The 25,718-nt window shown below is 50.1% G+C and overlaps 1 protein-coding gene across 4 annotated transcripts in view; it reads right to left on the reverse strand.

Annotated features, from left to right (window-relative positions):
- Window positions 1-8,725: 8,725 nt before the first annotated feature.
- Window positions 8,726-25,718, reverse strand: part of LOC128322495 (WAP four-disulfide core domain protein 8-like) — a 39,276-nt gene continuing 22,283 nt past the window's right edge. Inside the window, exons 6-10 of one of the 4 annotated variants that reach the window (XM_053243850.1) lie at window positions 22,520-22,666; window positions 18,369-18,515; window positions 16,226-16,366; window positions 9,898-10,038; window positions 8,726-8,924 (exon numbers count right to left, since the gene is read on the reverse strand). In XM_053243850.1, the coding sequence (XP_053099825.1) occupies window positions 8,854-8,924; window positions 9,898-10,038; window positions 16,226-16,366; window positions 18,369-18,515; window positions 22,520-22,666 (647 nt within the window). In that variant the 3' untranslated portion in view covers window positions 8,726-8,853. Of the gene's footprint in view, window positions 8,925-9,897; window positions 10,039-16,225; window positions 16,367-18,368; window positions 18,516-22,519; window positions 22,667-25,718 lie in introns of those variants that run through there. The other 3 variants (XM_053243851.1, XR_008305741.1, XR_008305742.1) reach the window with 3 other exon arrangements.

A 25,718-nucleotide genomic window follows, 5' to 3' on the forward strand; every position in this document is an offset into this window, starting at 1 on the left:
GTTATCCTACAGGGTGACCAAAGCAGTTTCTGTTCCAAAGCCGGGCCTGAAGCCTGATTGAAACGGATCTGGATAGTCCATTTCCTCCAAGAGTGTCTGGGGCTGGTCAGCCATGACACTCTCAAGCACCTTGCTCAGGAAAGGAATATTGGTCACAGGCCTATAGATTAATCCTCTGGGTCCAGACTGGGTTTCTTTAGGAGTGGTGGGATAATAGCTTGCTTTAATGAAGCTGGGACCACTCCCTCTTTCAATGTCAGTCAGGCTTTATTTCAGTCTTTGACCAGCATAACAACAAAGTAAACAAAGAACAATTAAGACAATCTACTCCCACAAGGTAATAGAGGATCTCTATAAAATTACCTAAAACATAATATAGTGAGTAGAAAAAACTAAAAGTTAAGACTACGAACATAAAACTATATGTAAATATTTATCAACATTGGTATCAGAATGATACTGAGTATAATGGTGGCAAAACAGCAAAATTATGCCTAATACAGAACAGTGTTGAATCTCATACCACATAGTATTCTATAGTATGTACGACAGCATATCCAACAAGTGGATGCAACATACATACAAGCGCTAAAATATTTAGTTCTTATTAAACTCTAAATGAATTTTGCTAGCTGTAAGGCAGAACTTGGCTGCATTATAGGATCTAAAGTCATTGTGATCTGTCAAGAGGAAATTAAAATAAAAAGAATTACTACAACCTGGATATGAGCTAATATATGGGGAAATAAACTTATGCTGAATGTCATGGTAGTACTGACAGTAGAAGAGTGCACGAGCCGTTGTTTCAATCTCACTGGAGCCACGGGGCAAATATGCTCTCCATATGGAATCCTTTGATATCTCCCTTCCATCACAGCTGTGCACAAGGCATTGCATCGGGCCAGTGTCAGAGCTCTGCGGTACTTTGGGACTGTTAACTGGTTTAAATAGTTGTCAGGGGTAAAGCTCAAAATTTGCCCCAAAAGACACTAACCTGAATGGAGTCCTGATCAATTCATCTCATAGACTCTTTCCCTTATTTTGACTATGGTGCTTTCATAACCCAAGGTTAGCAATGCGGTGGGAGAAAACCCATAATGATATAGCCTTTCCTCCACCCACTTTCCCCACCTTGAGTGATAGATGTCCTTTAGCACAAGTGGAGCTAAACCAGTGGGGTGAAAAACCAGCTTAAGCCAGAATTCAAAAATAATAACCCAAGCTCTATTTTGAGCAACCCTAATAATTCTCTATTTTGAGCAACCCTGCTTCCAGCCGTAGAACAGCCCTAGGCACACAGCTGGGAACCTGAAATATATTCTTCAGTAAATTGGATTGAGCCACTTCTAGTTTAGAGAAATTAGAGTATCTGCCCAGCTGCACTCTGTGCAAGAGCTGTGCTTGGACTTTGGCACCTCTCTCAATGAAGCATTTAGAACCTGCTGGACCAGCTAAAAATTCCCCCCTTACTAGATTTAATAAGCCGCGAAGCGCAAGGGTCAGGCATGCACATGGTTGGCCAAACTTGACTACACTTTGTCCGCATCCTCTGGCACCAATAATTGAAACTCCTCCAGCAAAATTACACCAGGTTTTACTTTGGGCACCTCTCCCAATGAGCCTGCATCAGCCATAGTGCCCAACTCATGGCAAATGTGAACGACTTTACTGTCCAAGTACTGTGCAAATACATCACAGCGTGCTACCGAGGGGTCGAATGCATCCTGCCCAGGGCCAGATTTCAAAAGGCCCCACACCACGCGGAAGAGCCCCGCTGGATGACACTGAGAGGATGCAATGGAGGATGAAAAAAAGCGTCTCTTCTCTTCCATCACTGCCACAGAGTAGGCTCGATAATGAGCCCTAACCTGTTTCTGCTCAGACTCACCCTGAGTTTTCCTCCACTTACGTTCCAGGCCTCTCCCAGCTTGCTTCATTGCTCTCAGTTCAAGTGTATAATACCAAGGTACAGCACGGGCTCTGCTTTGCAGGAGAGAGCATTTGGGAGCGGTCATGTTGACTGCCCAAGCCACCTCTCCATTCCAGAGAGCCACGAGAGCTTCAACAGGAGCGCCTGCCATACCAGCTGGAAAATCCCCCAGAGCCCAGAGGAATCCATCAGAGTCCATCAGTCTCTGGGGCTGGACCATTTTTATTGGTCCCCCACACTTGCAGAGAGGTGTAGCTGTGAAGACTCTAGCTTCAGAAGGAAGTGATCTGACCATGTCAAGGGCATAGATGACATATCCCCCACTTTCAAATCACTATCCTCCTGTCCAGTTAAAAAAACCCGATCTAGGTGTTTTCCAGATTACATGCTGTGCCCCTCCATATTGCCCGTGTTTCGGCATCGCGGTCGCTGCATTGTCAGCAAGGTGCCACCCATATTTCCGATGCCTTGTTTCGGATTTTATTGATGCGTTGTAGGCCTACAATGTTGTATATGTGTTGAAGGAAAATAGCTGTATTTTTCCATTGTAGGAAGCTTGCCCCGTCGTTTATGTGTTGCAGCGTGGTGTGGTGTGGACGGGTCAAATCACAGTTCCGTCTGGTTCATGAAATAACTTTTCCGTCCTCTTCATGAAAGGATCTTAATTCCCCCCCCCCATCTGGATTTTTGTGCAAAGGTGAAACCTGATTCTCATCTGCTCTCTGCTTTTGATTTCAATCGCATTTGCTTTTGTTTTTCATCAGACTTAGTTTTTTGGAAGCGTTCATGTTTCCTCCTTTTTGTGCACTGTGGATTGACTGGCTCATTCGGCAAATCCCTGTAGCCTGTAGCCTTAGTTTGTTTTGTTTTGCTGGATTGCTTGTGTAAGGATGCAACACTGCAAATAAATTCTCGTTTTGGAGCCGCACTTTCCCTGCCATTGTTTGTTGTTTTTCATCAGACTTGTTTTCCAGACACATTTATGTTTCCTCGGGAAAATATGTTTCTTCCAGTAGGAAGCAGCCTTATCTGTCGTCATGCCCCACGTGTTCCTGGTGCTCTTCCTAGCAGAAAGCACAGCAGATGGAGCTGCACCCCTGCTGGCAGCTTTGCACAAAGGCACCGAGAAATTCAAAAAGAAGAAGAGTTCATTGTGACAGCGGTTCCCCGCCCCCTCCGTGACCCTATTGGCCTGAAATGGAGGGGGGGCAGTGAATATGATTCAGGGGGAATATGGATACCCCCTGCCTGGAAAACCTGCTGCAGTGGTGGGCAATTTGAATGGTCAAAATCCTGTCATGATGCATTGAAAAACGCATTGAGAAATGCTGTACTTGTGGTTTCAAACCATTGCCTCATACCGCCACACTTTGCAATACTTTAACTGGTGCAAATCTTGTAGTGTGGAAAAAGCCCTAGAATGTGCCCTAATTCATGTGTTGGGCCAACGACATGTTAGGACAGCCCCATGGTTGTCATGGCAGCCATGAAGTCCTGAGCCGCACGAGACAAGGCAGCCTCAGCATGGAAGCTGAAGTTGTCCAGAAGAATCATTCTGGGTGTCTTCAACACCAAATCCGAGACCACCTCCGTGAGCTCAGGCAGGGAGACAGCTGGGCAGTGGGGTGGGCGGTACACCAACAGAATCCCCACTCTCTGTCCCAAGAGCCCAACACCAGATGCAAACACTCTGAACCGGCACTCACTTGGACAGGAGGCCTAGAGAGGAAAATAGAGCTTTTATAAATACAGTTACTACTGTTAGGTTTCATGTTGGTGTATGTAACTCTAGAAGAAGAGTGTAGTCTGTGTTGTGAGATGAACGAGAAGCATGCTGATCACGTAAGCTGCAAACAGCTAGTACAGCCGATTTGGAATCCATGTCGTGGGAATAGCTGAGTAGGGCTGTCTCCGTCTGAGAGCCAATCAAGCAGGGGTTCCTCCTCTGTCTTGGTCTTTTGCCTTTCCCCTGCCAGCCCTACCAGAAGCAGAGAAGGGCCCCCTCTGGGAAAGAGGGAAAGAGGCCTTCAGTCCTCACCTGACCCTGGCTGAAGACCATGGTCTTTTTACCCTGCTGGGCTTAATGTCCAAGTATTACCCATCCAAATGACCAACTTCTGAGGAAACAGCATCTACGTATGTGAGTTATTCTTTGCATGTTAGACAATAGAAATCATTTAACCCTCTTGGATGTTACTTTGAGTAATACTGCATGAAATCATCGGAGGTCCAGAGCAGTCAGTCACAGAGAACTCATCCTCACTGCAGTGCTTGTGGCACAAACGCATTGACCCCCAGAAAGAGTAAAACTTGGAGGCATTTTGGACAGTGTACATCAGTTCCCCCATCCTTCCATCGTACGGGACCTCTACCTGCAAACCGTATAGGACACAGAGTGACAGCTCCCAGCTGACCAAGGAGAACAGGTATGCGTGCAGGGCACCCCATCAGCTGCCTAATTCCCCTCCCCACATCTAGTGCGTCTGCTGGGGAGGCATTCTGCTTACGGGTGTGTTCCATGGCTGGACATTCGCAGCATATTTACTGAGGATGTGGACAACAGTACAATCTCTCTGATTGTATAGAGGGATGGATATGAAGCCTTGTTATTAGGGGTGTCCACAGACATAGAGCCTGCCCCCCCCCTTGAGGAAGCATCATTGACCGGTGAAGTAGAGCGCACCAGATTGCCCTCATTCTCCCTCGATTCTCTTCCCCCCTTTGCCAAGCTAAAGCAGAACGGGTGGTTGTGTTTGTGTGGGGGAAAGACCCCAACAGTCATGGGTGGGGGGAGCCCCATGTGCCCTCAACCTATCTTTAAACAGTTAAGGGGGGAGGGGCCCAATCCTCTCTTCCCAGAGGGGGGGGGATAGAGGAAGGGGGCCCCAAGTCCCTTCCTACCCAACAGAGGAAGGCAGATTGTCTCTCCCCCAGGGAGATTAAAGGAGGACACCCCCCCCCCCAGGAACACAGGGGCCCTCATATGAGTAAGTGAGCAAACTTTTTCCTGGTGGTAGGTTCACTGATAACCAATCATGGCCGGTTGGCCAGCAGATCCTCCCCTCCCCCCCCCAGGGAGAATCCCCTTGAGGCTCTCAGGCTGCCATTCAAGGGTGGGGTGTGCTTAGGCATCGGGATCGGTAGCAGGGGCAACCTGCCCCCACCCAGCCTTTTTCAATGCAGGGATTGCAAACCAAGTGCAGAAACCGCCTTCCGCTTCTCTAAAGATTGGATGCATTGACTGAGGTTCACCCTTCCTGAGGAAAGGTGGGGGCCACATGTAACATCTCCCAGGACACCATTAATTAATTAATGTGCATGACATCCGCCCCGGGTTCCAGGAGCAGCTGCAGGGTTGTGTCATGGGATAACTTTTTCTTAGTAACAGAGGAAGCTGCCTTCTAGCGAGTCAGACCATTGATCCATTGGGCTCAGTATTATCTACCCAGACTGGCAGTGTCTTCTCCAAGGTTGCAGGCAGGAGTCTCTCTCAGTCCTATCTGGAGATGCTGCCAGGGAGAGAACTTGGGACCTTCTGTATGCAGGCATTCCTGTGCTCTTCCCAGAGCAGCCCAGGCCACTCAGGGGACTCTATTACAGTGCTCTTACATCTAGGGGCTATTCTCACGACCAACAAAAGTCGGGCTAGCAGAGGCTAGCCCGATTTTTGTTGGTCGTCAGAACCACCGGGCTCGCAGCCGAGCCCGGTGGTTCTGGAGCGGCTAACCCGCTCGAGAACCCCTGGCAAAAAGCAGGTTTGTGGAGCGAGCGCTCCTTCAAACCTGCTTTTCGCGATTGTGAGTAGCCACGGCCCGCCTTCACGCCTCGCCTACTCACGAGTAGGCCTCCGGCCGGGAGGCTTAAAAGCAGCCTCCTGGCTTGGGGGTCTCCCCAGTATGCCCTGCGCGCTTGCGCAGGGCATATTGGGGCTTGCGGGGCTGCGCGGCCCCTGCTCCCTCCACCCCCCGCCGGCTCCATCCCAGAGCCGGCCATTGTGTGGGAGGCTGATCCGGCCGCCCAGGGCTCCCTGCCCGCTCGTGAGTGGGGAGAGTGGGCTTAGCCCACTCTTCCTGCTCACCAGACAAAACCGGGTCTCACTGATTGTGAGACCCGGTCCCTAGTCTCTCATGCATCCTGAAGCATCCTGCTTAGCAAATTCATGCTTGCGACCACAAGACCAATTCTTTATTTGGGTGCACAGCACCTTCTTCCACTGACCCAGCCAACAACCCACCCACCCTTAGCCCACGGTTTGCTGCTTACCCCAACTTCTTGTTCTTAACTGGTTTAGAAGCTGAGGTAAGCAGCAAAGTGGTCAGATTTGCAGATGACAACACACTATATGGAGTAGTGAAATAATAATGAAAAAAGGATTGTGAGGAGCTCCAAAAGGATCTCTCTAAACTGGGGGAGTGGGTGACAAAATGGCAAATGTGGTTCAATGTAAGCAAGTGCAAAAGTGATGCATATTGGAGCAAAAAACCCCAACTTCATATACACTGATGGGATTTGAGCTGTTGGTGACTGACCAGGAAAGAGATCTTGGAGTTGTGGTGGACAGTTCATTGAAAGTGTGGACTCAGTGCGTGGCAGGTGTGAAAAATTCCAATTCCAATTCCATGCTAGGGATCATTAGGAAGGGGTTGAAAATTAAAATGCTAATATTATAATGCCATTGTACAAATCTATGGTGCGGCCACATTTGGAGTACTGCATAGTTCTGGTCACCATATCTTAAGAAGGACATTGTAGAACTGGGCAGCCAAGATGACTAGGGGCCTGGAGCACCTTCCTTATGAGGCAAGGCTACAATACCTGGGGCTTTTTAGTTAGGAAAAGAGGTGACTGAGGGGAGACATGATAGAGCTGTATAAAATTATGCACAGAACAGAGAGAGTGGGCAGAGAGATTTTTCTCCCTCTCTCACACCACTATTTCCCATGAAACTGAAGGTCAGGAAATTCAGGACCAACAAAAGGGTGGGCTTTTTCACACAGCACCTAATTAATCTATTGAATTTTCTGCCACAAGATATGATGATGGCCACTAGTTTGGATGGCTTTAAAAGGGGCTTAGACAAATTCATGGAGGAAAGGTCTATCAGTGGCTGCTAGTCAATGGCTATGGGCCACCTCCAGTCTCAGAGGTAAGATGCCTCTGAATACCAGATGCAGGGGAGCAACAGGAGGAGAGAGGGCATGACCTCACCTCTTGCCTGTGGGCTTCTCAGAGGCCTCTGGACTAGATCGGCCTTCTTGGGTCCGATCCAGCAGGGCTGTTCTTCTCTTATACAGCCCTTAGTTGTCATTCTGCATGTATCTCCCAAGATCCCTTGAAACCTCAAAGTTCCCCTTGCCATTCTGGGGTATCAATAATTGTTCTTCTGCATGATTGGGAAGTTTGGGAGTTCTTGCAAAGGCAGTGGTGTGAGTGATGTGAGGAAGGGGTTTGGGAATGGGCCTCGAGGAAGGATTGCCAAAGACAGGCAATCAAGGCTGAAAGGTTTCGATCATGCTGAGCAAGCTCCCTCAAAGATCACACCCAATGGTGGCCACTTTACTGACATAGTGATGCCCTGCCCACAGTCTGGTGATGCGAACAGCACATAGTTAGCTGGGATTTGACCTCGGTGGACCAGAAAGAGGGAGGGGCTCCTCTGCCCGGAAGCGGGAGGTTGCCAGTTCGATAGTCTGCGGGATGATTCCTGGCTTCGGAAATTAACCTTGGGTTCGTCCACCTGAGGTTTCACGCTATGTCTCAAGGTGGCCACTGTTAGCAGACCGGTAAGAACATAAGAGCGCAAGAATATAAGCCCATGCTACCATAGAGGGTGAGAGAAAGAGTGCTCTAGCCTCTAGTATGGCTAACCAATCACATCACAGAGGAGGAGGCGAGAGAGGGCTTTTGTGTGTGTGTGTGTGTGTGTGTGTGTGTGTGGTTAGTTTGACAGCTGGTTATGGAAGAACGGCAAGACTAGTTGGCAAGCAGCTGGATCCAATAACAGAACACTTAACCCGAGCCTGCCGAATCTGACCCAAATCTTTGCTGATGTTTATAATGAACTTGCCTTTGTGACTGCCTTCACCCAGACCATTTAAGAGGCAGGGAAGTTTAAAGTAGGAATCATTGCTTTCTCTCTGTCATGAAGAAAAATGCAGCCGATGGAAGCAGCTCAGACACAAAGGGCTCAGGTTACATCTGGCATTGAACTCGGGGATTTCTCCCTCCCCCTCCCCTTCTGGACTCCCTCCCCAGAATTGCATCAATCTGCCACAAACCCTCCCCCACCCCCAGTGCTTGCAATTGCAAACCACTCATAGAGCACACCGGACCGAGCTGTCAAACTCTCCTTTGCTGACACCTGTGCTACAGAAATCCACCCAGCAAGCAAAAAAGAACGAATGAAAGGAAGTGTGAGTTTGGAAAGAAGCCGAATTGTCGTCTGTGGCCCCTCTGCACATAACAGATGAGCTTCGGAGCATAGCATAGCCTTGGGGTTTTTAAATTCAAAAGCCACTGAAACTAGAGGATTTTTTTTAAAGCTGGACATACTTTGGGCTAAGCCAGAATGTGCAGTCATGATTCAGGGAAAAACAAAGTCCTGTCTGTCCTGGTCCCTGACAGCCCGCAGCGACTTCAGGGTAAATGCAGCTAATATGTGGCCTGGCACACTCCATTCTGGAGTAGATTCAAACTAAGAGCCATGTGTGTAAAAGCTCCAGACTGGGTCAGGATACTGAAGAGAGACAGGAAAGGAAGCCCGGCCCGCCACAAAATCCAAGATGCAGATGAGGGGATGCATTTATTGTAGAGAAGGAAAGAAGGCAGCACAGCCGTCTCCATCAGGGGAAAGGGCAGGGAAGAGGGCTGGGCTCAGCAGGTTGGCGCTTTGACTCCCAAGATGCCAGGGATAGGCTGGTGGGTCAGCCTATCTGCCCAACCTGGCCAGGCTGGACTGCTCCTGTTCCCGGTTCTGGTCCTCTGTCCTGGTTCACTGTGGAAAGTCAGACAGGAAGAAGAGCTGAGCTCCAAAAGGTATTTGGAAACCACAAGCAGAGATTTAGTTAACAATTTCACAGTTCACGTGATGGAAGTTGCTTCTTGTGTTATGTACCTGGTAGAGAATCAGGAAATAGAGACCCTGTTGCTGCCGAGGTGCCTCCCTCGGTGTAACTTGCTTAGTGCCGTTAGCATTCCCTGCGGCCACCCCCTCCGGGTCTGAACACCCCCTGTTACAAGGCGAGCTTAGCCAGGAAAAGAAACCTCTGCTGCAATTCAGAGGCAGTGAAATCACAGGTGAGGCAATCATGTGGCTTTTTGAAGAACCTCCGAGTGCCTCTCCCACCACTGAGCTGGTTTCCCCACAGCTGGGGGTTGGGGTGACCGTAGAGAATGTGCTGTCAAGGCTCTTTGAGCAGAGGGAGGGACGTAACTCTTTAGGAATTGCCCTCCATTTCCACAGGGCTGGGCAGCAGGAAGAGGAGGAACCCCAGTAGTGTTCCCTCTAACAGGGATTTGCAAGTGTTGTTGACTACAACTCCCAGAACCCCCAGCTGCAATGGATTTTGCATGGGGATTTGAGGGGTTGTAGTCAACAACCTCATCTGGGAATCTCTGTTAGAGGGATCACTGAACGACAGCTCTCCTCTGGACTGCTACGTCCTTTGGATGAAGGAGGAGGATGAGCCAGTACAGAGAGCCACTTCTGCTCCACCATCACCCCACTCACGAGTGAGGCTGCCTACCTGGGCATTTCAGCACCACCGGGAAGGGAAGGGAAGGGAAGAGGCATGCCAGTCCACAAGAGGTCCCTCCCCATTCCCCACCTCCCAAGAGCAGCCCCAAGCACGCTAGAGAGCATCTGCTCAGCAGTGGCCCTAGTAGGTGGCCATCTTTGCCAGCCCCTGGTGCAGAACCAGAGAGCTGCCCCCTCGGATGAGAGCCCAACAGGGGTGGGACCAGCTCACCTTGGACAGGGTCGAAGCAGTCTATCATGCAGCCATAGTTGCAGCACTTCTGGGGCTGAGGGCAGCTACTATCATTTTTACACCTTACGATGCATATTGTGGAGGTATTCTGAGGAGGCACGGGACATCTGCCAGGCCGCTCTGCAACACAGAAGAATCCGAGCGCTGTGAGACACACGGGGGAGGGGGAGGTCTCCCTCCCTCCACTGAGCAGATGGGCTGCAGCTCTGTTGCACCCCACCAGCACATGGGTCCCAGCATTCCCAGGGTGGAAGGAGGAGCCAATCAGCTCCCCGCAAAGCACTCATGGCCAGGGGAAGGGCGGGAGAAGGGAAGCTGGGTGGGCAGTGGAAGTGGCCCCCTTTCCCCCCAGTGCCCGCCCCTCTGCTTGATGCTGGCTTCTGCGGAGCTGGCTGAGAAGTGGCCTTCAGAGAGCTCCTTCCTTCGCAGGTTGCCCTGCCTTGCCCTGAATTCATTCCTGGACTTCTGTCCAGCTTCAGCCCCTGGGAGGGAAGGGGGGGTTCGCTCCATCCCTGGCACTGGGCAGTTGTTCATCCCCCTTCCCCCCCGAGCCAGCACCCCACACCTCCTGCTTCCTCCACTCCACGCAGAACTCACCAGTTTCCTTCAACTTTCCAGTGACTGTTACTGGTGACTGTCTTATGTCTCTTTTTAGATTGTGAGCCCTTCGGGGACAGGGAGCCATCTTATTTATTTATTACTCTGCGTAAACCACCCTGATCCATTTTTGGAAGGACGGGATAGAAATCGAATAAATAAATAAATAAATAAATAACTGAGTAGTACCTCACTGCCTTGTGGGTGGGAGTGGGGTGTGGTTGGCACATGGCAGTTGACCATTGGCACTGTCTAAAAGACAGTCAAAATGAATAGAAGAAATGAAGGTGTAGAATGAATCCTCATAAGGATTCATTGAGTGAAAGTTATTATACACCAAAGAATTCAAACACTTAAAAAATAGTGACCACACATTTTGCTCCATAACTCCACTTCTATAAGGGCTAGAGCCAGGCGCGTAACAATGATAGGGCAAGGGGAGACAGTTGTCTGGGGGCCCCACTGCCTGGAGGGGCCCCCCAGAGGCACCTCACGTGACTCCCCCTTGCCCCCTGCCCAGCCCCAAGGCCCCTCAGCCACTTGCCCTCTTCGCAGTCTCTCCTGCTTGTTCTCCTGGCCGGCAATCGAAGCAGCAGCCCAGCTGCCAAGAGCTCCTTTTCTCCCGGGCGCCTCTCAGCTGATCGGCGGGTGGGCAATGGGGCTTCCAGGGAGGCCTCCGTGTAGGCCGCAGTGAAGCCTGAACTCTAGTAGGGCCCAAGCCAGCCAGGAAGGAGGAGGCAGCCAGAGTGTTCTCGGCAGAAGAAGACCCCTTGCTGCCCTGCTCAACCCAGACCAGCATTTGCCAGGTAGAGTGTGAACTCCTTTTTGTGGTTACCTTTCCCGCCCCCCCCCTATATAGGGATCTGCTTGCCATAGGGCTTGGATATGGGGGGGGAGGGACCGAGAAGTCTCTGAATATTTATTTTGAAACAGCTTGGAAAATTTGCTGACTTAAAAAAACTATCTAAAAAGTCCTATAAGTGGCTTGTTTCATGGCAGAAAATTGCAAAAACTTCTGGAACAGTATTTTATTAATTTTATTCATTCATTCATCCTATATAATAAAAGGCTAAGTGAGTGGCCGTGGCTTTGGAACGTTGGGGATCTGCGTCCCTGCCTCCCTGGGCTGTTCTGGGCCTGCGCGAAGCGCAGGCCCAGAAGAGCCCAAGGGACACAGGACCTCAGACACCAGTGTCCCACAGCCACGGGCGGCCATTAGCCGGTGTGTGGCGGCGGGGGAAAGTGGCCGAGGCACGGCGAGAGGAGGCCGAGACAACCAGAAGCGGCCGCCCTGAAAAAGGCGAGGGCAATGGCGGCGGGGGAAGACCGAGACGGGGGACAGGGAAGCTGGGCGAGGTGGCGGCGAAGCCGCCAACGAGGCCCCCGCCTGCTCACAGCCGTCGCCCCCGCCTGCTCACCCACCCTCCCAGCTGCCCAAAATGAAGCTGGGCGAGGTGGCGGCGAAGCCGCCAACGAGGCCCCCGCCCGCTCACAGCCGCCGCCGCCTGCTCACCCACCCTCCCAGCTGCCCAAAATCACCTTCCCCGCTCCCCCCCCAAAAAGATTAAGGGCCAAAATGGCCCATGAGAAGGTCGCCGCCCCCGCCTATCGCCCTCCCAGCTGTCGAAGACCACCTTACCCGCTCCAGCCCGAGGGAAAAGAGAGGAGCTCACGAGCAGAGCTCCTCTCTGTGCTAAGTCACTGCTCAAACTGCCGCTATGGACGCAAAGGACACCTATTGCGTCCATTGCGACAGTATGGGCAGCAGCTTAACACAGAGAATAGCTCTGTTTCCGAGTTCCTCTCTTCTCCTTCGGGCTGGAGCGGGTAAGGTGGGCTCCGGCAGCTGGGTGCGCGGGAGGGCGATAGGCGGGGGCGGCCACCTTCTCATGGGCCATTTTGGCCGTTATTCATCCACCCCCCCTCCAAAAAAAGTAAAAGCAAAATAAGGAAGAACAAAAACAGAGACAACAACAAAACAAAAAGAGAGAGGGGACAAGAGAGGGGGGAAGAGACAGAAAGAGAGAGAGAGAGACAGAAAAGACGGGATAGAAAGCTAGCGCCCGTTATCATAACGGGCTTAAAAATACTAGTTCATTTATAAATGCACTTATGTTCAAGTTGTTTTGCAACCCAGAAGGTCTGAGTGAGAACTGTGAAGCATGTGTGGTGCTTTTATTTTATTTTATTTTTCTTGTGTGTGAACTGCTCCCCAATAACTCGCAGGGACTTCAGGGTCAATCTGGCCCACATGGGAATGCAGCACCTCCATTCCAGAGGAGATGTGTGTTAAAGGGCTTTAAAAGCCTCCTGTGAAAAGCCTCATGCAATCGAACTTGACTGAATTTGTTCAGAATTCTGGGAAAACAAACATAGGTTCACCCTGCATGGTTGAAAGTCTCCTTTGCTAATCTGCAGCGAGGGGCCCATTTTAATAATTCATCTTTCTAGTGTGTTCTAGGCATTAAAAGTAATACAAATGTATAGTACTCAATGTATATCACTATATATTGTGACGTGTGTGTGTGTGTGTATTCAGTGAAATGTATTTGCAGGCAGCATACTTATTTTGGAATATCAGACTTAAATCCTTGGGGGCCTGGGGTGTGCGGAGGCCCTGGACTTGGGGGGGGCATTTTAAAATCTTGTCTCTGGGCCCACTCCAACCTTGCTACGCCCCTGGCTAGAGCTTAGCTTTTTTTTAAAATGAAAGCTGGGAATCTGGGGAAATTATTAGGACAGATCCAAAACCCGAATCGATTCAATTCGGATCAGCCGCGATTCGGATCTGAATCGAATCTGGGGTGATTTGGATGGGTCAGATTCGGATCCAAATTGAATCAGGGCTGTTTCGATTTGGTTACAAATCGAAACACAGAAAATCCGAATTGCACACCCCTACTGGTAGCTCCTCTGCTGTTAGGGAGAATGAAGGTATAGGGCAAGGAGGACATCGGTCTGAGGAAGTGGGAAATGCTCCTTTAGCAGGGACCCCTTCCATGGATAATGAGCCCATATCCTCTCGCACAGGGGATACTCCTCTGGGGGGTGGAGGCCTCCTCGTAGTGGGTGATTCGATCATTAGAGGGATAGAGAGATGGGTTTGTGACCCACATGTTGACCACATGGTGACTTGCCTGCCTGGTGCGAAGGCTGCGGACATCACGGAGCATCTAGACAGGCTCTTAGGCAATGCTGGGGAGGAGACAGCTGTCGTGGTGCACGTTGGCACCAACGATGTGGGGAAATGTAGCTGGGAGGTCCTGGAAGCCAAATTTAGGTTGATAGGTAGCATATTGAAGTCCAGGACTCACAAGGTAGCATTCTCAGAAATACTACCTGTTCCACGTGCAGGTACAGTGAGACAGGCAGAGCTGAGGGGTTTCAACGCGTGGATGGGATGTTGGTGCCGGGAGGAAGGGTTTAGATTTGTTAGGCAATGGGATACATTTTGGGGCAAGCAAGGCCTGTACAAAAGGAACAGGCTGCACTTGAACCAAGATGGAACCAGACTGCTGGCGCTTAAAATCAAAAAGGTTGCAGAGCAGCTTTTAAAATGACACCTGGGGAACAGCCGATGGGAGATGGGCAGTATCCCGTTCAGCAAAAGCCATCCTTTAAGGTGCGAGGGTGCAAAGGATTCAGATAAAACAGAAGGGGACAGAGCAGTACCGCATAAAGAGCAGACGGGAGCCTGTGCCAGCTGGTCAAAGAGTCAAAAGAAAGATAGCATACATCAGGTGAGAGATTCAGCATATAGGTGCTTATATGCCAATGCCAGAAGCCTCTGAGCCAAGATGGGTGAGCTGGAGTACTTGGTTACTAACGCAGAAATAGATATAGTGGGCATAAAAGAAACATGGTGGAACAGGGAGAACCAGTGGGACACTGTTATTGCTAGGTATAAACTCTATAGAATGGACAGGGAGGAGCACCTTGGAGGAGGAGTAGCACTGTATGTTAAAGAAGGGATAGAATCTAACAAGCTTGAAAATCTAGGTGGACTGGAGTCCCGCACAGAAACCCTGTGGGTGACTATACAAGGCCGGAAAGGGAATGTGCTACTGGGGATGTGCTATCGCCCTCCGGATCAAAACAGTGACAGTGACTGGGAGTTGCAGCAGGAAATCAGGGAGGTGTCAAGGAGAGGAAAGGCTGTAATTATGGGTGACTTCAATTACCCACGCATAGACTGGGTAAATTCACAGTCAGGTCAGGACAAAGACGTCAAATTTCTAGATACACTAAATGACTGTGCCCTAGAACAATTGGTCTTGGAACCGACCAGAGAGAAGGCGACCTTGGACCTAATTCTGAGTGACATCCAGGACCTGGTCCGTGACGTCAGTGTCATCGAACCTTTAGGGAACAGTGACCACAATGCCATCAAATTCGGCATACATGCGGGGAGAGAATCACCAAGGATGTCTAACACGGACATTTTGAATTTCAGAAGAGGAAACTTCTCCAAAATGAGGAGTATGGTGAAAAGGAAGCTGAAAGGGAAAATCAGGAGAGTCACTTCACACCAGACTGGAAGGCCTGTCCAAATGAAGAGAACAGAAAGGAACACAAACTCTGGCAAAAGAAATGCAAGGTGACAATGAGGGAGGCAAAAAGAGAGTTTGAATAACGTTTAGTTAAAAGCATCAACGGGAATAACAAAAACTTCTTTAAATACATCAGAAGCAGGAAACCTGCCAGGTAGGCATTTGGACCATTAGACAATGAGGGAGTGAAAGGGATTATTAAGGAGAATATGGAGGTTGCAGAGAAGCTGAATGAGTTCTTTGCGTCTGTCTTTGTGGCAGAGGATACTGAGCATATACCTGTTCCTGAACCAGGATTTTCGGGGATGGAGGCTAAAGAACTGAGTCAAATAGAAGTGACGAGAGATGATGTTCTAAACTGTCTGGAAAAAACTGAAAACTAGCAAATCGCCAAGGATGGACGGCATCCATCCAAGAGTTCTCAAAGAACTCAGATGAGAAATTGCCGACCTCCTTGCTAAACTATATAACTTATCCCTGCAATCAGGCACTGTACTGGAGGACTAGAAAGTAGCCAATGTGACACCGATTTTCAAGAAGGGAACCAGGGGTGATACGGGAAATTACAGGCTGGTTAGCTTATCTACATTCTTCTCTCTCTGTCATAACACTAGAACCAGGGGTCATCCCATGAAATTGATTGCCAGGAAATCTAGGACCAACCAACGGAAGTACTTTTTCACACAACGCATCATCCACTTGTAGAATTCTCTGCCACGAGATGTGGTGACAGCCAACAACCTGGATGGCTTTAAGGAGGGCTGTAGGCCACCTCCAGCCTCAAAGGCAGGATGCCTCTGAGCACCAGTTGCGGGGGAGTAATAGCAGGAGAGAGGGCGTGCCTTGAACTCCTGCCTGTGGCTTCCAGCGGCATCTAGTGGGCCACTGTGCAAAACAGGATGCTGGACTAGATGAGCCATGGGCCTGATCCAGCAGGGCTGTTCTTATGTTCTTAGGGGAAGGGGAAGGGGTGAGGCATGCAAGTCCACAAGAGGCCTTGGTCCCTCCCCATTCCCCACCTCCCAAGAGCAGCCCCAAGCACGCTAGAGAGCATCTGCTCAGCAGTGGCCCTAGTAGGTGGCCATCTTTGCCAGCCCCTGGTGCAGAACCAGAGAGCTGCCCCCTCGGATGAGAGCCCAACAGGGGTGGGACCAGCTCACCTTGGACAGGGTCGAAGCAGTCTATCATGCAGCCATAGTTGCAGCACTTCTGGGGCTGAGGGCAGCTACTATCATTTTTACACCTTACGATGCATATTGTGGAGGTATTCTGAGGAAGCACGGGACATCTGCCAGGCCGCTCTGCAACACAGAAGAATCCGAGCGCTGTGGGACACACGGGGGGAGGAGGTCTCCCTCCCTCCACTGAGCAGATGGGCTGCAGCTCTGTTGCACCCCACCAGCACATGGGTCCCAGTATTCCCAGGGTGGAAGGAGGTGCCAATCAGCTTCCAGCATGGCACTCAGGACCAGGGGAAGGGCGGGAGAAGGGAAGCTGGGTGGGCAGCAGAAGTGGCCCCCTTTCCCCCCAGTGCCCGCCCCTCTGCTTGATGCTGGCTTCTGTGGAGCTGGCTGGGAAGGGGCCTTCAGAGAGCTCCTTCCTTCGCAGGTTGCCCTGCCCTGCATTTGTTCCTGGACTTCTGTCCAGCTTCAGCCCCTGGGAGGGAAGGGGGGGTTGCTCCCTCCCTGACACTGGGCAGTTGTTCACCCCCCTTTCCCCCCCCCCCCCCAGCTAGCACCCCACACCTCCTGGAGGCCTTACATACAGGGCTTTAATTTCGAATCCACTCCTGATTGGAGTGTGCCAGTCCACATACAGAATTAGCTTGATTTATCCCGAAATCACTGCGGGCTATCAGGGACCAGGACCGACAGGACTTTGTCCCCCACCCCACCACCACTGAATGGAGGCTGCAAATTCTGGCTTCGCCCGAAGCATGTCTGGCTTTAAAAAATCCTGTCGTTTCATAGGGGTTTGGGGGAAATTGGGACAGACTGCAAAATGTTTTACATAGGCTTTAGATATGCAGAATGGATGTAACCGTAGCCCTTTTTTGTCTAAGATGGTTCCATTAGGGTGTGTGTGTGTGGGTGAAACATGATGTGACCAAGGCAGTCACTCACAAAGGCAAGGGTTAAGCGTACTGCTGTTAGCTCCAGCGTTTGGTAACTTCTTGTGCTGGTCTTCTGCTCTTAGCTGTCAAACTATTTTTTTAAAAGCTCTCTCGCCTCTTCCTCTGTGCTGTGATTTGTGATTGGTTGGAGGAAAAACCCAGAGCAAGTAGGTGGGAATGCACAGAAAAAAGATCTGCCCGGGAGTGCGGGGAGGAGCCGACAGCTATGTGAACTGTCAGTTTAGTCCCCCGAATTAAACATCTTGTGAATCTGCTGCGAAGCAGATTCGCTCTTCAGACACCCCGAGGCATGAAGCCAGGTGTGAATAACTCCCTGCTTCCTCCACTCCACTCCAGTTTGCTTTACAACTTCAACTGCTGTCATTCAGAAGGAAGCCCATATGGCAGCCAGGAAACCTGCGACTCACTGAGGAGTCCCTGGTAAATCAGTGGTTAAGCCTCCTTCCCAGTGCAGCCTGAGTAGGGATCATTGGGGGGTGGGAAGGACCCAGAATCCTAGGCAGTCTATCCATAGGCAGAGTGTGGGGAACTGGGAGACTGGTCGGCCATAGGGCCATCCCTGCTGAGCTGCTGCCAAGGGGGCCTGACCACCTTCCCCTTCTTCTTTAGCCTGCTAGGCTTGATCTTGTTAAATGCTCCTTGTGTTATTATCTCCCATTCTTATTTGGCAGGCTTCTGCTCTGATTGGGGTGAAAGCTGCTTGCAGTGGGGACCAGGAAGGAGGCCATAACTCAAAGTCGTGCATCCTAGTCATGGATGAAGCCCTCTTTCTCCTCTAGCACCCGCAACTGGTGGGCCACTGTGTGACACAGGATGCTGGACTAGATGGACCTTGGGCCTGATCCAGCCGGGCTCTTCTTATGTTCTGAACTGGAGACTCCAGCCAGCCACCTCTCCCTCGCCCAGCCCCATTCTCTCCCATCCTGCCCATGTCTCTGTAGCCCACATGCCCAGCAGTGACATCTCCAGCTCGGAGGCAGGAGCCATCCTTTGAAAAACACCTAAACATCCACAGCAACCCTGCCCTCGTTCCTACCATAACCTTACTGAGCATGTCAAAGCCACATCTGTCAAGGAGAGCAGTGGTGGTAACCTCCATTTCTCCCGTCTCATCATTCTTCTCTGCCTGTCTCTGGACCCAGTTTCACCTTAGGCCAGGATTCCCCTACCTTGATGCAGTGGCTCGAGACAGGCCTTCCAACAGGAAATTTGGCAGCACTTCTGTGTGCCTGGGCAACTGCTGTCTGTTGAACATCGGCTGAAGCAGGGATCAATGTCTTCAGGGGGAGCTGCAGCTGGGCACTTCCCAGGTTTCTCTGAAAGGCCAAATGGGCAGCGGGTAGAGAGTGGGGCAACAGTCTCAAGTCAGCTGCTGGGCTGTGCTCCATTCCCCTTAGCCTCCCCTCTGCTACCAAGAATCACTCCCTCTCAGAGCTCAAGGAAGAAGGACCCTGTGCTAATGAACCAGCAGTGGAGGCACCTTTCCTGGTCCCTCTAGAGGAGGCGGAGCCCCTCCCCAAAATGTTATTAGCACATCAGAGCCACATCTATTGATTAATAATAATAATAATAATAATAATAATAATAATAATTTGATTTGTATGCCGTCCTTCCAAAATGGCTCGGTGCGGTTTACAGTTAAAACAAACCACTAAAACAGTAAAGAACTAAAACAAATTAGAAAACAACATAACAATTAACAATTTAAAAATGTTTTTAAAAAACAATTAAACAATTACAGTGATTAAAATCCCAAAATCAAGGTTTTTAATTTTAAAATAAACCAGATATTAAACCCCCCAAAATTAAGGAAACTGAAAAAGCTTGGGTGAAAAGATGGGTTTTCAGGTGTTTTTTGACAATTGCCAGAGATGGGGAGGATCGTATCTCAGCAGGGAGCGCATTCCACAATCTCAGGGCAGTGACCGAGAAGGCCCATCTCTGTGTAGCCACCAAACGAATTGGCGGTAACTGGAGACAGACCTCCTCAGATGACCTCAATGGGCGGTGGGGCTCATAATGAAGAAGACGCTCTCTTAGATACCCAGGGCCTAAGCCATTTAGGGCTTTGTAAGTTATAACTAGCACTTTGTATTTTGTCTGGGAACCTACTGGCAGCCAGTGTAACTCCATCAGTAAAGGAGTAACATGGTCTCTCCGAGATGACCCAGAGACCAACCTGGCTGCCGCGTTCTGAACCAACTGAAGTTTCCATACTACGTACAAAGGCAGCCCCACGTAGAGCGCATTACAGAAGTCCGGTCTGGAGGTTTCCAACAGATGCACCACAGTTTTGAGGTCATTGATCTTGAGAAACGGGTGTCGCTGGGGTATCCGCCAGACCTGATAGAAAGCACCCCTGGCCACTGCCTCAACCTGAGAAACCAGGAAGAGGTGTGAATCGAGAAGTACTCCCAGACTGCGAACCTGTTCCTTTTGGGGAAGTGTGACCCCATCTAGAACAGGCAGATCAAAATCGTCTCTAGAGTTCTGATCCCGCACAATAAGTACCTCCGTATTATCTGGATTCAGCTTCAGTTTATTCTCACTCATCCAGCCCATTACTGCTTCCAGACAGGCATTTAGGAAGGATATGCCATCTCCTGAAGAAGCTGACATGGAGAAGTAGATCTGGGTGTCATCAGCATACTGGTAACATCCAACTCCAAATCCCCTGATGATCTCTCCCAGCGGCTTCATGTAGTGTTAAAAAGCATTGGAGAAAGTATGAAGCCTTGAAGGACACCATACTTAAGCTCAGATTTTGAAGAGCAACAGTCTCCAATTGACACCATCTGGAATCTATCCGAGAGGTAAGAGTGGAACCACTGTAAAACAGTGCCTCCCACCCCCAATCCCCTCTGATAGTATCAAAAGCCGCCGAGAGGTCCAAAAGGACCAACAGAGTCACACTTCCTCTGTCAACTGCCAATTGGAGATCATCCATCAGGCCGACCAAAGCAGTCTCCACCCCATAGCCCGCCCAAAAACCAGTTTGAAATGGATCTAGATAATTAGTTTCCTCCAAGACCGCCTGGAGCTGGTTAGCCACCACCCTCTCAATTACTTTGCCCAGCCACAGGAGGTTGGAAACAGGCCTATAATTGCTCAACTCTGAGGGATCTAATGCAGGCTTCTTTAAAAGAGGTCTAATGATTGCCTCCTTAAGACAAGGAGGCATCCTGCCCTCCCTCAGAGAAGCATTTATTATTTCCACCAGGCTGTTTACAACAACCTCCCTGCTAGATCGAACAAGCCATGTTGGACAAGGGTCAAAAGAACAAGTGGTAGGCCTCATCACTCCAAGCAGCTTGTCCACATCCTCAGGAGTCACAAACTGAAACCGATCCAGTCGAATCACATAAGAGGAGTCGTTGGGCACCTCCAGCTCAGACATCAAATTAATTGTGGAGTCTCCATCTAGGTCGGCCCGAATCCGAGAGATTTTATCTGCGAAAAACTCTTTAACCACATCACAGCGGGTAACTGATGACTCCAAATTCTGGTTCAAGGGAGGTGGGGCAGATACTAATCCCCTCACAACCCTGAACAACTCTGCCGGACGCAAGTTTGCAGAGGCAATACGGGCAGAAAAAAACCGCCTCTTTGCCGCACGTATTGCCTGAGCATAGATCTTTAGATGTGCTCTATGTTGCAATCTGTCAGATTCGAGTCGAGTCTTCCTCCACTTGTGCTCCAGTCGCCTACCTTGCCGCTTCAGCCCCCGTAGATCTTCCTTATACAAAGGGGCCAAATCTGAAACGGGTCAGAGGGGACGCTTGGGAGCAATCGTGTCTACTGCCCTGGTGAGCAAGTTGTTCCAATTCTCAACCAGGGCATCAACAGGATCACCAGCAAAGCCAACATTAAATCCCTCCAAGACTTCTTGGAATCTTAGTGGATCCAATAACCTCTTCGGGCGGACCATTTTAATGGGCCCCTCACCCCTGTGGAGGTGGGAAGTGGTTGTAAGCCTAACCTTAACCAGATGGTGGTCCGTCCATGACAATGGGGAAATCACAAACATCCCGACCCACGGAACACCACCCTGATCAGAGTAAAATACCAAATCAAGCGTGTGACCTGCAATATGCGTTGGTCCAGAGACCACTTGGGATAGGCCCATAGTTGTCATGGCTGCTATGAACTCCTGAGCTACCCCGGACAGATTGGTCCCAAAATGAACATTGAAGTCCCCCAGCACCAAGAGTCTGGGAGACTCCAATGCGAGTTCCGCGACCAAGTCCGTGAGCTCAGTAAGGGATTCCGCTGGGCAGCGGGGCGATCAGTACACCAACAGAAGTCCCAATCTATCCCTGGTCCCCAAATTCATGTACACACATTCAATATGGTCCAATACCCTGACAGGGACCCTGGTAAGGGAGATGTTATCCTTATAGACCACAGCCACTCCACCTCCCCGACCACGTCCCCTCACCTGCTCCTCTACAGAATATCCTGGAGGGAGAAGCTGGGACCAAACTGGACCACTAGCCTCCCCCAACCAAGTCTCGGTAATACATAGCAGGTCGGCCCCTTCATCCATGATCAAATCATGGATGAGTTCAGATTTATTTTGGACCAACCTGGCATTACAGAGGTGCAGGGAAAAGCTATGTGGGTTGTTGTCAGTGCTCCTTGAGGTCAAAGAGCTGGCAGGACAGCTAAAAGGGGAGACAGCTATTAAATTTCTGACTACCCTTCCCCTGGAATGGCCCGCCTACCTGCCAACGTTACTTCTTCTATTCCCCACCACCACCGGGATAGCTGCCCCATAGTCAATGAAGGCGCCCCCTGTCCCCCCATCTCCAGATGAACCCAACATATTACAGCAACTTCAACCCAAGTCTAAAACAGCTTAAAACTAATTAACCAGAAGCACCCTAGCCCCACCCTCCCCCGAAGTGGCTCCTCCAAAGGGATGACCCCCTTTGGTGTCGCCCCTTCGGTGGTGACCCCGCTGGTGGTGGGCCCGCCACCACAAGGAGCCTTCCTATAAAGCCCCAAACTGAGCAGGTGACCTGAGGCTGAGTCACTCAGGGGCTGGTCCCAGTGCTGCCCGCACTTCCCGCAGATGTTAACCTGAGGCTGCAGCCCCACAGGGGAAGATGTACATCTCCCAAAAGATGTATGGCAGCACAAACCACAACCCCTCCAGCCCCATTCCCTCCCTCCCTGGCTGGCTCTTGGTTGCCGACATGCCCTGCGGTGACATCTCCAGCTTGGAGGCAGGAGTCACCCAAAGCTCTATACCGGCACTGCCTGCATTCCTACCGTGACCTCCTGAACCTCTTTGTGCGCCAGGACAGGCTCCCCTCACCTTGTCGCAGAGGCTCGAGACAGGCCTTCCCACAGGAAATTCGGCAGCACTTCTGTGTGCCTGGGCAACTGCTGTCCGTGGAACATGCGCCAAAGCAGGGCTCAATGTCCTCCAGGGGAGCTGCAGCTGGGCACGTCCCAGGTTTCTCTGAAAGGCCAAATGGGCAGCGGGCAGAGAGCGGGGCGTCAGTGTCTGGATCAGCTGCTGGGCTCTGTCCCCTTCCCCTCTGCAGACAAGAGCGGCTCCTAGGTGGGTGTTTCAGAGAGCAAGGGCGAGGGTGCCTCCCGGGGAGGCACTTTGGCTGGCCTCTAGACTCACCTATGTTCGTGTTTCAAGGGGAGCATGGGCAGGTGCGGCTGCATTTCAGGGCATCTGGAGAAAACCCAGGCATGGGAGGGCATCCATTTTGTTGCACCCCACCCACATTTTGTTGCTTTTAAAAAACAACAGTGGAGGTAGTTTTTGTGACGTAAAGAATGGACATATAGAGGAATGGATATTTCTGTATTTTTTTTTATGGGGGGGGGGCAAAGTCAGATATCTGCTTGACTCACAAAGCAGGGGTGTTGCTAGGTACTTAAAAGATCTGGGGTCCAGACCCACAGAATCTGACTTATGCCCACCCACCTCCATACTCGAGTAATCATTTCTTGTGTCTCCTCCATGCTGCCCCTCTCCATTCCGCAACCCCCCCCCCACTTCTGGGCTTGCATGAGGGTTTTTCCTTAGTCCTCATGCTGCTGAGTTGTGGAGCATCTGCAGCTCAGTAGCTTTGGGTTATTGCCTGTGGATGAAAATCACCAATGCACACCTTTAGTATGTCGGCCTTGTAGGGTTAGGGGTCCTCCACTCCCCACCCTCCACCAGAGAGCACAAACATTCCTAATTCCTAATTTTAAGAACTAATCCTCTCTCTCTCCCCCGCCCCACAGCTGTTTTTTCTTAAACACAACATAGTTCCAAGTCCAGTCCTTGAATTCTTCCCCTCTGCAGGTAGTGCTTGGCAGGACCCCCACCCTGGAAGTCCATGGAGGCTGCTGCTGCTGCTGGTCAGTGCAGGCAATGCTGAGCTTGATGGACCGATGGTCTGACTCAGCGGAAGGCAGCTTCCTCTGTTCAGCCACATGAAGGAGAGCGGGTAGCCCTCTTTTGCTGCCAAATTAAGTAACTCTAAGATTAAAAAAATAACTGAGGCTCCTGTGGCTCTTTAGGCTGCATTTTTAAAATCATAACAGTTACTTAGCATTACAACATCTGCTAATTTTTCATGATTTTTTTTTTAAATTCAATGATTCTCAGCAGTGAAGTTATTTTTGGCTGCATTCTTTGTTAGGACGGTTTCGGCTTAATATTTAAAAATCATTAAAAATAAAGGGATCGACCAATTAACTTTAAATTAAATACACAGAGTCTTGCCACCCTCCACTCTCTATATGCCAGTTACTACCATTGCCCAAACACTACCACGTTCTGATCTCCCCCCACTCTTTCCCCCATAGACGGTTGTGGGGTTTTGAGTATGAGAAGGTGCTCTTGCACAACTGTGCTACTTCAAAAGGATTTCTAACTTGTTTTCTTCCTTTCGAAATAGTGAGGGGGTGGGTTGAAGAGCACTGAAAAAATAATGAAAAATTAAACAGAAATTGGGAAATCCCCGAGAAGAGCACATGAGCATGACTGGGTGCCAGGGCTTCCCGCCCCCTCCCACGGAGAGCCCCAAACATGAAGTTGCACTTAATGACAGCAGATGGAATAGGGAACATAAGAACAGCCCGGCTGGATCTGGCCCAAGGAGGCCCATCTGGTCCAGCATCCTGTTTCCCACAGTGGCCCACAGGATGCCTCTGAGAAGCCCACAGGCAAGAGGTGAAGGCATTCAAGAAATTCAAGAAAATGGCCCTCAGGTTGCTAAGAATCCCCAGATGTTCCGTGAGGATAGCAACATGGAACAGGAGGAGTTTATTTCAGGCTGGTAAATTGCATAATGTAATCGCTGAAATGCAGAGATGGAATCTTGACATCTTGGGAGTTAGCGATGTACAATGGCTAACAATGTGGAGAATATCTCGTGGATGAAGGTGTGATGTGGTACTAAGGAAGAAAGGACTCCATTCATAGATAGGGCGTGGGAATAATCATGAAACAACAAATATTAAAGTCGGTCATAAATGTGGTAAGGTATTCAGAAAGAATAATACTGTTGCAACTATGTTCACTGGCAAAATTAATTTGATTCAGATCTATGCTGTAACCACGGATAAACTTGACAGAGAAATTGAAGGATTTTATAGTCAACTAAATGAAGTCCCAAAAATAATGAAGAAAGAAGAGATCGCAATAATCTTAGGAGATTTTAATGCAAAAGTAGGTGAGGGTAAAGAGACTACGGATGAGGTACGAGGAATGAGAGAGGTGAAAAACTTAGAGAGTTTTGCCAAGAAAGAGACATGGTTATAACCAATACATGGTGCAGGCTTCCTAAAAGGAGACTCTACACATGGACATCACCAAAGCACACAAAGGAGAACATGATAAGAAACCAAATTGATTACATTAAAAAAAAAGGCATAGAAATGTAGTGCTATCAGTAAAAATGTATCCAGGTTCTGACATAAATTCTGACCATAATCCACTAGTAAGAGTGTTCAGAGTGAGACTCAAGAGGCGTAACTAGGGAAAACGGCGCCCGGGGCAAGCACTGAAATTGCGCCCCCCCGCCGCCCCTTAGCTAAGCAGGGTCTACCCTGGTTTGCATTTGAATGGGAGACTAGAAGTGTGAGCCCTGCAAGATATTCCCCTCAGGAGATGGAGCCACTCTGGGAAGAGCATCTAGGTCCCAAGTTCCCTCCATGGCAGCATCTCCAAGATAGGGCTGCAAGAGACTCCTGCCTGCAACCTTGGAGAAGCCGCTGCCAGACTGGGTAGACAATACTGAGCTAGATAGACCAATGGTCTGACTCAGTATATGGCAGCTTCCTATGTTCCTAAATACTACTGCAGCACACACACACAAGACACCTGTCCCATCCTGACACTCAGCCAACTTCCATAATCAAGATCCTACACACACACACACCCCACAACTGCCTACTCCTAGATTTACAAGGAATACAAGCCACACCTAATGGCACAGCAGGGAAGTAACTTGCCTAAGCAAAAGGTTGCGGGTTCGAATGGAAACACCTATATCGGGCAGCAG

Source organism: Hemicordylus capensis, chromosome 4, assembly GCF_027244095.1.
Source record: "Hemicordylus capensis ecotype Gifberg chromosome 4, rHemCap1.1.pri, whole genome shotgun sequence".
NCBI lineage: Eukaryota > Metazoa > Chordata > Lepidosauria > Squamata > Cordylidae > Hemicordylus > Hemicordylus capensis.